Genomic DNA, 12,451 nt, shown 5'->3' with positions numbered 1-12,451 from the left:
TCGAACGGACAGAATATTAGGAACACCTGGTACATTAAGATTCCTTTCACATAAACTTCTAATCAAACATTGGGTTCAGCAAATTTCAAAGAACATTGGCTGGACCCTGCACAATCTGAACCTTGGAACATAAACCCGTCTTTTATTGCCTGCAGTAGTTAACTCTTTCCTTACAATAGAGCCAACTTCTGGCTGAGCCGTACTGTTTGCAGAGATTTGTTTTGAAGAAGTGATAAAGTGAGAATAAAGAGCACTGATATTACATCAGAAGGATTGCCGGGGGTGAATGATGGTCATTTGCTGTATGTGGAAGGATTCACATTAAGAAGCTCCAAACGATGACTACCTGAGAAAATCATTCACCGCCTGGACTGTGTGGGCAATATATATGCAGAATTTATAAAGATACGGATCATGTACACAGTACTGTGATATATATGTGTAGGCTGTCATCCTCATCCTCACTTTACATGAAGCAGACATGATTATTGGATGATCAAAATGATGCATGGATCAGCATGGGCAGCATGGTGGCTCGGTGGTTAGCACTCCGGCCTTTGCAGCACTAGCTCCCAGGTTTGTTTCCCAGCCAGGACATTATCTGCATGGAGTTTGCCAGTTCTCCCCGTGTCTGCGTGGGTTTCCTCCCACATCACAAAAACTTCCCCCTAAAAATTGACATTAGACTACATTAATGACATATGACTATGGTGGGGACATTAGATTGTGAGCTCCTTTGAGGGACAGCTTGTGACGTGACTATACAGCGCTGTGTAATATGATGGCGCTATATAAATACTGTGTAATAATAATTCATGGAAGCCCCAGGAATACTCCCTCCATGATGGGATCCACAGAATCTCCACATACCGCATGTAAAACACATTTATTTGGTGACAAACATTGACAATAAAATGGTCAGTAAGACAGAAGGCACAAACATGGTTCTGGGACAAAGGCCCCATCATACAGAGATATCGCTACGTTCACCATGATAAGAGGTCATTACACATCTCTGCATTACTTAATGAAGAAAAGTCCGCAGCCTTCCATTGGCTATCATGGCTCCAGAACATTTGTGGAACTATAAAGGAGAACCGTACGGCAATGCTGCCCGGAGCAATAAGGCAATGAGGTGCAGAGAAACATGGCAATGTGGTTCAGACAGGTTTGTCACTGTTTTGGAGAAGAATGACACTGATGTGGAGAGAAATAAGGCACTGTGATAGAGAGGAGTGCGGCACTGTGATGGAGAAGACTATTGTATAAGGATGGAGAGGAGTATGACACTGTGATGAAGAGGGGTACAGACCTGTGTTGGAGAGAAGTATGGCACTGTGATGGGGAGGAGTACGGCACTGTGATGGGGAGGAGTATTGTATTAGGATGGAGAGGAGTATGACACTGTGATGAAGAGGAGTGCGGCACTGTGATGAAGAGGGGTACGGACCTGTGTTGGAGAGAAATAAGGCACTGTAATGGAGAGGAGTACGGCACTGTGATAGAGAGGAGTATTGTACTAGAATGGAGAGGAATACGGCTCTGGGATGGAGAGGAGTGCGGCACTTTGGTTGAGAAGAGTACGGCACTGTGATAGAGAGGAGTATTGTACTAGAATGGAGAAGAATACGGCTCTGGGATGGAGAGGAGTACGGCACTATGGTGGAGAGGAGTATGGCACTATGGTGGAGAGGAGTATGGCACTATGGTTGAGGAGAGTGCGGCACTGTGGTGGAGAGGAGTACTGCACTGTGGTGGTCAGTTGTACAATAGGAGGAAGAAAAAAGCCATTTGCAAAAAAAAAAGAAGGGAGAATCTGGGTTTTCCTGCCCTCCCCCTATTGGTGTCCTGGCACATGGGCTTGTATATATCATGTCACACTTCATGTCAGGAGCTCCTCACCAATTGTCAGCCTTTGAATTTCCCATTAAATGTAAACGTTATAGAACACCCGGCCTTTTCACTGATAGGTAGTTGGACTTTTCTTCGGAAAAACTCCTAAAGTTTGAGCATTACTGAGCATGCCCCAGCCCTGCCCCCCCCCCAATGCCCCTTATCAGGGCAAGGTGTGCTCATATCATGGCCGGTTCTCAGAATTGTGTAAACTCTCACCTGGACCCAATTCACAGCTTGGACATGGAGTTGGGGTTGCTCAAGCTGGCTGATGCAATGCAGCAAGAACATGTGAATGCAAAGTACATTAAACCCCACTCCCTTCCTATTGTAATATGGCAGCAAAACACCGTAACACATTTGTTAGTGATCCCGACCTTTTGTTAGTAGGAACATTTGCTCACAAATCACTTCTTTGGACTTTGTACATATTTATGATACAATTGAGAAAATAATTTGGCAAGAATGTGGCAAACATCAATTTCTTTGCACTTCTCATAATGCTAGAGAGCTTGGTGCAGTAATTTCCGTTAGCAGCATGAAGGTGGCCAGGAGCAAAAACACCCGGCAAAGTCTTTTCACCCTGAACAGAGACCGGAGAGCTTCCCAACCAAACAATGACTTCATCTTATGGTACAACATATCCCACCAACCCTATAGGAAACTGGAAGCCCACCAAGATATCTCCCAGGGTTAGTGGAATGGAAACCGTGCTCAATATACAACAGGAAAGGGCCAGGAGCCGGATATATATCATAGAGCTCATCATTCCCTGATATTATTCCTGAGGATTCAGCAATGTCTTCAAGTCATCCGTGAGAATTCCATGAGAAATTCACATTTCTCTGGATGAAATTCATTTCAATGAGAAGTAAAAAGATAATAAAAATGGTGGAACGAGTTATTAACATATTCCTGATAGCGTAGTCATTGACCTACGACGGGTCACTGGCATCATATCGGTGAGAACCAAACCAAAGGGTTTCAGAGTTTGATTTTGAGGTCCATTTTGGTCCATATGGAGTTGGAGATCTTTAATCAGATTGTTGTTCTACTTATAATTTCAGTCTCGTTCAGCTGGTAGAACCTGAAATCCAGGAAAAGCTTGCCAAGGAGGTGTTGGTTGATATCCTAATAGACATCTGATAAACTCTCCAAGATATTGTGCAATGGTTGTTGACAGAGAAGGCTTTGTCGGCATGAATCGGAGAGTCGTGGAGACACGTGGAGTACGTTTTATCGCCGGTTCAGACTTTCACTGTCTTCTCACTCAGCTTGTGGGATTCGGGGTCATCTTTGGCATCTTGGTGAACTTTGTCTTTGCGACGTAATACAAAGTAAACAGCAATGAAGAGAATCAAAGCTCCGACCTCAAAGAGAATTTGAAGTCCAATGTACCTGAAGAGAAGACATGGGAGAACGGTCAGCTGGTGGAAATAGGCGGTGAATGGAGGTCAAATCTTCCTAAGGGGACACAGTTCTGGTGACACCTGGCAGGGGAGATTATTATTGTCCCTGCACAGGACAGGGAGGTGTAGATGGGGAGACAAAACATCTGATCCAAAACCAAAGAAAAAGGTTTTGCTTTAGAGATACTGTAACATATGAGAAGCACTATTCTGAAATGACATGAGATAATTAAGAATGAGAGACCACTAGAGCATGCCGTAGGATCACAAGGTGCCATTTCATTGTTTAAGTGTATCCAAAGCCAAAAGCTTTTTTGGTTTACATATATTTTTTTTTACTTCCTGCCTCAGAGATACAATAGGAATTCAACGGAAATCTGAACAAAGTGGGGGATTCCTTAAAGTGGCCTCAAAGTGATTATCCAGAAAAGAAAAACCCCTAATCCAAACTAATTTCCCCCCTGGGTCCTTCGATTACTTAGGACAAAAATGGGCAGTTACAGACATTTTAAGTATAATTTCCTGTGATTTATTAAATACAAAAGAAACCTTTGTTCATTAATAAATGGCTATAGATGTCGTAGAATAGTGTGGTATAGGGTGTTAAAGCAGACATTTAGCCCAGGGTGCTGTTTAATCTGGAATAGGAGATCTAGTGGTAGAACTGTGACTGAGGACACTTAGTGGTCAAATTTTGGTACTGCGGCAGACAGCACTGGATGGAAAGTGATACTGCAAGCAATTTTTTTTTGTATAAATAAGTATATATATATTTTATATTTCTTGCAGTACTCACTTTCCAGAAGAGGTCACTCACCTTTGTCTCAGAAGATTATTATTGTAGTACTGACAGGCTGCCTTTGATCCGCACTTCTTCCCCCACTGGATGCAGGTGCTGTCAATCACACTACCAAACATCACAGGGCCCGGCAGCCAAGCTGGGAAGGAAAAAGAGAGAAATGCAGATTTGTTATAATAGACATCATCGTGTGGTGATTACAAGACCACTGAGGATTTTCATGCTGCTATTAGAGGGGGATAAGCTGCAATTTTTTTCTATTATTTGAGATTTATACTTTAACTAATTTCAACAATTTTCTTGTTAAGAATGTATCAATTTTCAGCAATTTTCACTCAGGGTGGAGAAATTCTCCAAACAAAACTCACCAAGAATCCTAAGAAGCATGAACTGTATTCCGATGGCCAGGGACTTGTCTGCAGGGTGCACATTCCTGTGATGGGAGAAAAGCCAAAAGACCCCATTTACAATGAATAACTGTGCAGGTACAATACATAGGGATCTATTTATTAATGTTTCACCCCACATAACCTTTACAGAGGATTCACTCATTTTTCCAACTGAATCTAATTATTAGCTATGTGAATCTTTGATGAAAGTTATGCACCTTTCTGTACAAATATCTATATCTAATATACCCCCTATGATGTATGTGACTATATTGCCTGCATAGGCAGAGGATGACACCACTGCTTCCTGTTAGAGGAAAGGTGACACAGGAAGTTGCTATGCTGCAGTAGGAATTAGTGGTGTCACCTGCATGGCTTTACCACAAGACTAGAAGAGACAATATCTATCATTCTATTTGCACAATACAAAGGGCTGGCTCTTGCATGAAGATGGCATCACTAGGGTTACCTTAGTATGAGCATGAAAGACGGTGTCTGGGCAAGGCTGGCGAGGGCTCCGGCTAGACAGGAGAGCACCATGAATGGTAGGAAGAGATGGTGGCATCGAGTCCCACATGAACCCGGAGTCCCACTCCCTCCAGAGCCTTCCGAGGTGATACAACGACACCCTGTGTAATTCTGTAACCAAGAAGCCATTATTGTATGAGGACACCATACTGACATAGGACCGGATCTGAGCATTGCAAATTTAAATAGATAAACCTGGACAGCTGTGCAGTGATGGGAGAAGTGGAAGCGATATGGTACTTGGGATAGTGATGGGCAGTGTAGGTCTTGTGTTAGGAAGAGGGAGAAGGGTATGGACCTTGGGATGGGGGTGGGGATTGTAGGGAAGTGGTCTGGTCCTTGGAATGGGGAGTGTAGACCTTGTGATTGGAGGGGGGGGAGCGGTAGGGTCCTTGGAATGGGGATGGGCAATGTAGGCCATGTGAATGGAGGAAGGAAAGTGGTATGGTCCATGGGATGGGGAGTGTAGGCCATGTAAATGGAGAAGGGGAAGTGGTATGGTCCTTGGGATGTGATGGGTAGTGTAGGCCTTGTGATGGGAGGAGGGGAAGTGGTATGGTGCTTAGGATGGTGGTGGGCAAAGTAGACCTTGTGCTTGGAGGAGGGGAAGTGATATGGTCTTTGGGATGGTAATGCGCAAAGTAGGCCTTGTGATTGGAGGAGGGAAAGTGGTATGGTCCTTGGCATGGGGAGTGCAGACCTTCTGATGGGAGGAGTGGAAGTGATATTGTACCTGGGATGGTGATTGGCAGTGTAGGTTTTGTGATAGAAGGGGGGTCCATGGGATTGGGAGTGTAGGCCATGTAAATGGAGGAGAAGTGGTATGGTCCTTGGAATGGGGATGGACAATGTAGGCCATGTGAATGGAGGAAGCGAAGTGGTATGGTCCATGGGATGGGAAGTGTAGGCCATGTAAATGGAGAAGGAAAAGTGGTATGGTCCTTAGGATGGTGATGGGCAGCATAGGCCTTGTGATTAGAAGAGGGGAAGTGGTATAGTGCTTAGGATGGTGATGGGCAAAGAAGGCCTTGTGATTGGAGGAGGGGAAGTGGTATGGTTCTTGGGATGGGGAGTGCAGATCTTGTGATAGAAGGAGGGAAAGTGGTAGGGTCCATGGGATGGAGAGTGTAAGCCATGTCAATGGAGGAGAGGAAATCGTATGGTCCTTGGGTTGGGGACTGTAGGCCTTGTGATGGGAGGAGGGGGAGTGGTATGGTCCTTGGGATGGTGATGGGCAGAGTAGGCCTTGTGATTGGAGGAGGGGAAGAGGTATGTGGTCCTTGGGATGGTGATGGGCAGAGTAGGCCTTGTGATTGGAGGAGGGGAAGAGGTATGGTCCTTGGGATGGGGAGTGTAGGCCTTGTGATGGAAGGAGGGGGAGTAGTATGGTCCTTGGGATGGTGATATCCAGTGTAGTCCTTGGAATAATGGATGGTACAACAGGTGAATGAGTCTACTCTGACCATGCTGCCTGGTAATTTATGGCTCTTATCCTGCGGCTGTGCCGTGATTTCTCGCATTATTTCCCTCTGCAATGGCCGGAGAATTATCTGCAAAGTTCTATTTATTATTTATATCGACTCGCAGAGAGAGGGGAGAATCCGCAGTATTGAAAACCAAAATTACATTAAAGAACCGGTTCTCCTTCACCAACTTCCTCCTCTGCAGAATCTGAAGACAAACAGAAAATCTTTTCTGTTTCATAAATAGACAAATGACAGCTGAAATGTTGGTTCTGGATCAGAAAACAGTAATTTCATCTATGAGTAGCATAAAGAGAATCAGTCACGACTGGGCTTAAATTCAGAGCTTTACTGCATAGGAAATATTATAGTAAATATATCAGAAGCACATTAAAGAGACCCTGTTTTATTTCTACAAAAATAAAATCATTATGCACACTGCATCCTATGTATTCTACGTCTCCATCTGGCTCTTTGAACCATGTTGGATAATTGTCCCCCCCACTGGGTGCATTGGTTTCTTCTCATTTCCTGTGTCAATGCTGAGCCTTGCAGTGTCAAAGAGGTCAGGGGAAGCAACCATAGTGTGCAGCGGGGGGGACAAAACTTCTATCATTTCAGAACTGTCAAATGCTTAAGAGTTTGAGGGAGTAAAGGAGAAGCAGGATACACTGGACACAGCATTGCATAGGATGCCTATTACCCACTAGAATAAAGCAGATGTTACTAACCCTGTATTAGTTATGGTTCATCAGTTGTCAAGCACAGATGCTGGTTACATTACCTGCTATACAAATACTGGAAGGAATACTTTCACTTAAAGTGTATCTAATGATTTTCTTTTCTATGGGAAAACCTGTTCCTGTGACATTGGCTCCTGGGGGGCGTGTCCTTGACCACAATGTACTTGTCACCTGCAGTGGAGGTCAGGGACCTGGTTGAAATATCCGGATCAATTGAATGACTGAATTAAATTTTCCGGTAGCAGCATATTTGAAAACTGAATTCTTCATTTAAAGGGGATGACAACCGGCAGTTACAAACCCATCGTATAATTACATTTATAGGCTCACCGTGACTTTATTCTCCATATAATCAAAGTTGACGATTTCACAGCCGGCGTAGCAGGGGGAGATGTATTCAATGCCGTCAGAACCACAGATGGGGTTGAAAGCTGTAGTGGAACATCCGCAATGGCCGCTGCATTCACTTACATTGTGCCACAATCCACCACTGCAAGATAAAGATAGACTATCATGGGAGAACCTGAGAGAACCAGCAATCCTGGAATACTAGAAGAAAAGATGTCAGCTATAGGTACACTTCAACCCTCTAAAAAGGATAGAAAAGTTGTAAGGAAAAGCCTCCATCTGATTGGTTACCTGATTTGGGGGTCAGAGTGGGGACTGGCAAACTCCTGCGTGGAACATCCGAGGAAGAGCAATGGGAGAGCAATGAGGATGCAGCACAACATTCCGATGACGCACATTGCTCCGCACTGCTTGGGAGATAGCTGGAACCTCTTCATGATCACTCCACCCAGAACTATACCAGCCATCGCCCCTGGGATGTTCACCGAACCTGCGGAGGAAAAGTGTGGGTCTAACAACTTGCCAGAGGAGCTTACATTCCAATGCCACCCCTACAGTCACACACTAATATTATATATTTATGAAGCTCTGACATATACCGCAGTGATGTACAGAGATCACAGAGCCAGTCCCATCAGTCTCTGTACAGAGGAGCTGACACTCTAATGTCCCCCCACAGTCACACAGCTGACACTCTAATGTCCCCCCACAGTCACACACTATTATTATACATTTATATAGCTCTGACATATACCGCAGTGCTGTACAGAGAACACAGAGCCAGTCCCATTAGTCTCTGTACAGAGGAGCTGACACTCTAATTCATATAGCTCTCCTCTTTTCCCAATCCTGGTGCTTCTTGTACTCACCAATCATCAGGTTTGCCAGGGATGCTGTGATGGTGAATTGCCTCTCCAGGAACTTGGCCATGAAGGTTGCCAGTCCGCACACCATGGCCGAGAGGTTCGCTTGAGCCATAACCACCAAAATATAAATCGGATTCTTCAATGTCCTGAGTAAAACTTTGGGGAAGACTGCAATGAAATGACAGATATTAGAAGATGGGTTGGGTTACATCAGCAGGAACCACTCACTGTATTTGCATTTACATTACCTCTTCATAATCATATAATTATAAGCTGCTTATTATTTATATAAACAACCTTGTCCTTATTTATATCACAAAAAGATCATTGCATCCCTCGCTTCCCTACTAATACAAGTGGGCTGTGCTTCTTCTAGTCAGCCATTAGATTGTGCTGTGGATAAAACAGACATAAAATACAGAACCAATGGGGAACCCCCACCTTGGAGGTGCCGGGGAGGCTGAAATATAGGAGGAGGTGTTCACCCCCGAAACGTGTTGGCTGTATAAGTGATTGATGAACATCTCCCACATAGAAGACCTGGCTCTAACTATTTGTCTGGTTGGCAGGGGAATCCATTCTGTATAACAGGGTGAATATTATTCTGAGTACAATACATGTACTGATATTTACAGCTGCTTCAGTTTATCATTGTTTGTATTCAGTAATAGTGAAAGTTTCGGCTTCACACAGCACAATAACTGGAGGAACAATAACAGCACTGACCAAACAATGGAGAAGAGAACAAGGAAAAAAAAGGAACCGATTAGTCACCTCAAATATAAAATAATAAAAACATGAACTTTATCATGAAAACCATAAAAAAACAATCAAAGGGCAACCCACCCCCCCAAAACTTTAATACATTGGAGTGGTGTAGGGAATGATCCCCATTCTACCAGTCTGGGGGAGGGGACCTCCCTCCTTCTCCAGCTCTTCCAGTACAGAGCTTTGCTTCTCATCCATTGTGACCGACTACAATAAGATCCTCAGATATGGGGAATCCATTAGCTGATGAATGATTCACTATTACTGAGCTCCTTTTCATTGTTCACATAAGCTGGTGACAAAAGTAACTTGGCTGAAAAAGCCATACCCCGCCATTGAGGAAGAGCTCTGCATTGGACTGAATGAGAATCACAACGGGGGTCCGGTGGGGAGATTTTTTTTGACGTACTGGAATGGGGTCTACAAGATAAATATTACTGCAACAAAGTAGATACCCTTTAAATCTGCCCTGCTGCATTCCCTTATATACATTTTACTTATTGTCAGCCCCCTAGAGCCTGACACACCGTGGAGAAAGAGGCAGCACAAGGAGCCAATAAGCTCATGTGCTGACAACTTACATCCTGATTGGAGGAGAGAGCAGATTAACATATGAACTGCTGTTTTTTGATCACAGCCCAATCACTAGCATGGGGCGGGTCCATACCAGCCTGAGGAAGTGATTTTTGACCCTAGCCATTTTTTAACTCACCTTGTGGCTAAAAGAAGTACTGCAGACCACAGATCTGGATAAAAGGTGAGTGTTGCAGCAAGAGATTTTTTTTTTCATTTAGCTTTTATTAGAGCAGTGATTGAGTTCTGATTTAGGTGAATATTTTTTTCCCTGCACAGGTCCGCTTTCATTCTGCACTCAGTGGATGGCATGGCGCACGTCCTGACCCCTTTTGATGCATCGGCTGCAGTTGACGTCACAGGGAGAGCCCAAGAGATATCCATGACACTCCGATGTATTTCCATTATAATCTGTACAGGAAATCTGCATCACACCACCGACTCCCAGCCGCATACGTGATAATCGAGTTATTCCCATGAATCAAAAAAGTCCTCACACCTTAGTCCCCGGGCTCCCAGCGCTATCTGCAGGCCACCGTGACAATGGAAATGTGCCGCGTCCTCAGGGAGAGAAACACCAACCACAGAAGATCAGAAATATAGAGCCGAAGAGATGGAGAACATTCCAAGGACAGGAGACGCTTCCTCCTCCTCCAGGGGAATATATGTAATCAATAGGGGGGGCATTTAATTCTGCACTTCGGATTTATAGTGATTGTGTCATGTCACATGACACAGCTGATCTCATGGAGATTGCACAATCAGATTGTAAAGTCAGTTTCTGCTTTATTTATTTAGGTTTTTAAGAGGACCTGTCTATACCCCTCTCCCCTTCCTCTACATATCTTCTCTTTCCCTCCCCGTGGGTCTGTTTGAGTATTGCACACAGTCCGCCATTCGCCGCGCAGTTCCTCAACATACCTTTGATGAACTCAGCCAGGGAGACCTGCTCATTCGGATTGGGTTTATTTTTAAACGCATCGATCAGTCCAGGTTTGCTCTCCTCTGTGCCCTCACTGGTGACCAGCTGGGGAGAGAGAAAACATGAAAATTAGTAGTTCAATGCTGATAGAGCAGGGGAAAAAAAACAAAACAAAACAATATAGTCCAATTACACATATGGAAATACTAATGAGATAAAAGGAGAATGTCAATGTCATTTATTATTACTGGCAGCACATTACAGCACACCAGAGATTCTGGGAGAGAAATGCATAGGAAAGGAATTATAGGAACAATGGAAATGGAAATGTGTTACATTAAAGCTCCAGCTAAAATAAAAACAAATTTCCCAGCAACAATGAAAATAAATTAATACTCACCTTTAGTCTGGAGCTGTCCCCTGTTGCAATTACTTTTCTCCACTAGGTGTCCTCAGTCTTCCAGGTTGGATGGGATTATTTCCAATAAAGGGGCAGACGATCCATAATAACATTGGGGTGAGAGGTGGGTGGTTACAGGCTGAATCAGTCCCTGGTTTCATAAAGATCATGAGGTTTCCTTTACTTTGTTGCTGCACATCAGAGAGTTATGGATGTTCCTTCCAACCTTTATGTGACCCTGTCCATTATTTTTGTGTTCCAACTGCTCCTGTTGTTAAATTCTCCATATAATAAATAAATAAATAGGGCAGAAATGGTGGAAACTAATCATACTCAGATAGGAGCCCCTCATAATGGGCACAGCAGGTATACAGATCCAGGGATGGTGGGAGCCCCTAATAATGGGGACAGGAGGGGTACTAACCCAGGAAAGGATGAAATAAAATACAATAACACAATACATTCATTGCCGGTTATCTTTGAGTGTTATTTAACACTGCAGGGTTCTGACAGCCCCTCCTGCTATAAAACCTGGCTATTCCCAGCTGTCATTTTGACAGCAGTCAATTGGCAGCAATAATTATCAGCAGGGGGAACAGAAGAGGAGTTGATCATAGGAGAATGGATCATAGGAGAACCTATCTACTATGTTCAGATTCAGAGAGTGACATCCCGGCCATAATAAATAAGAATATTGGGTTGATTGAGTTCACAAGGGGTCTTTATATCGGTCATGTGACTGTAACTCTCCGCTGTCATTGTACAATAATTATCTGTAAGGACCATGAGACCAAGTATCATGAGATTGGTGAATTGATTCTGTGATATTGATCCCTCTTACAAATTATCACTTTAGAATCATTAAACAGAAGGAACATTTGTATGAGGATAAAATAACATTTCATCACATGACCTTGCTGTATAAACAATGGAAATCTGAGCCCAGGCAGGTTTATATCTCTGTGCTGGAATATTCCCAGCATTGTGCAGGAATTCCCGGACTCTCCAGGGTTTATAGAAGCCTTGGAATCGGAAGAAGGGGATTTCTGCACATGGCTGCAGGTGATACACCCAATACTCCTCCATGTGAGTATAAAACACCTCCATGGGGACATAATACACCCCATATTAACATGTTACCCCAGTATGAGGATAATACACCCCCATAAGCATATAACACCCCCATATGAGAATAATACACCCCATGTGAAGATAATACACCTCCATGGGAACATTATACCCCACCCCCATATAAGTTACCCCAGTATGAGGATAATACACCCCCATAAGCATATTACACCCCCATTATAAGTATAATATACCCCCCCAATATAAGCATATATAACACCT

At 43.8% G+C, this 12,451-nt stretch overlaps 1 protein-coding gene across 5 annotated transcripts in view; it reads right to left on the bottom strand.

The window, feature by feature from the left end:
- Positions 1-871: 871 nt before the first annotated feature.
- SLCO2B1 (solute carrier organic anion transporter family member 2B1) overlaps positions 872-12,451 on the bottom strand; it is a 45,600-nt gene continuing 34,020 nt past the window's right edge. For all 5 annotated transcript variants that reach the window (XM_072400667.1, XM_072400657.1, XM_072400624.1 and 2 more), the window contains 8 exons: positions 10,701-10,806; positions 8,442-8,606; positions 7,864-8,062; positions 7,555-7,714; positions 4,960-5,129; positions 4,470-4,534; positions 4,120-4,240; positions 872-3,291 (listed from right to left, as the gene is read on the bottom strand). In XM_072400667.1, the coding sequence (XP_072256768.1) occupies positions 3,141-3,291; positions 4,120-4,240; positions 4,470-4,534; positions 4,960-5,129; positions 7,555-7,714; positions 7,864-8,062; positions 8,442-8,606; positions 10,701-10,806 (1,137 nt within the window). In that variant the 3' untranslated portion in view covers positions 872-3,140. The remainder of the gene's footprint in view (positions 3,292-4,119; positions 4,241-4,469; positions 4,535-4,959; positions 5,130-7,554; positions 7,715-7,863; positions 8,063-8,441; positions 8,607-10,700; positions 10,807-12,451) is intronic.

The sequence above is a fragment of the Pyxicephalus adspersus genome, chromosome 1 (assembly GCF_032062135.1).
Source record: "Pyxicephalus adspersus chromosome 1, UCB_Pads_2.0, whole genome shotgun sequence".
NCBI classification, from domain to species: domain Eukaryota; kingdom Metazoa; phylum Chordata; class Amphibia; order Anura; family Pyxicephalidae; genus Pyxicephalus; species Pyxicephalus adspersus.
The sequence above is the reverse complement of the archived record's forward strand: the minus strand, read 5'-3'. Positions and strand labels throughout refer to the sequence as shown.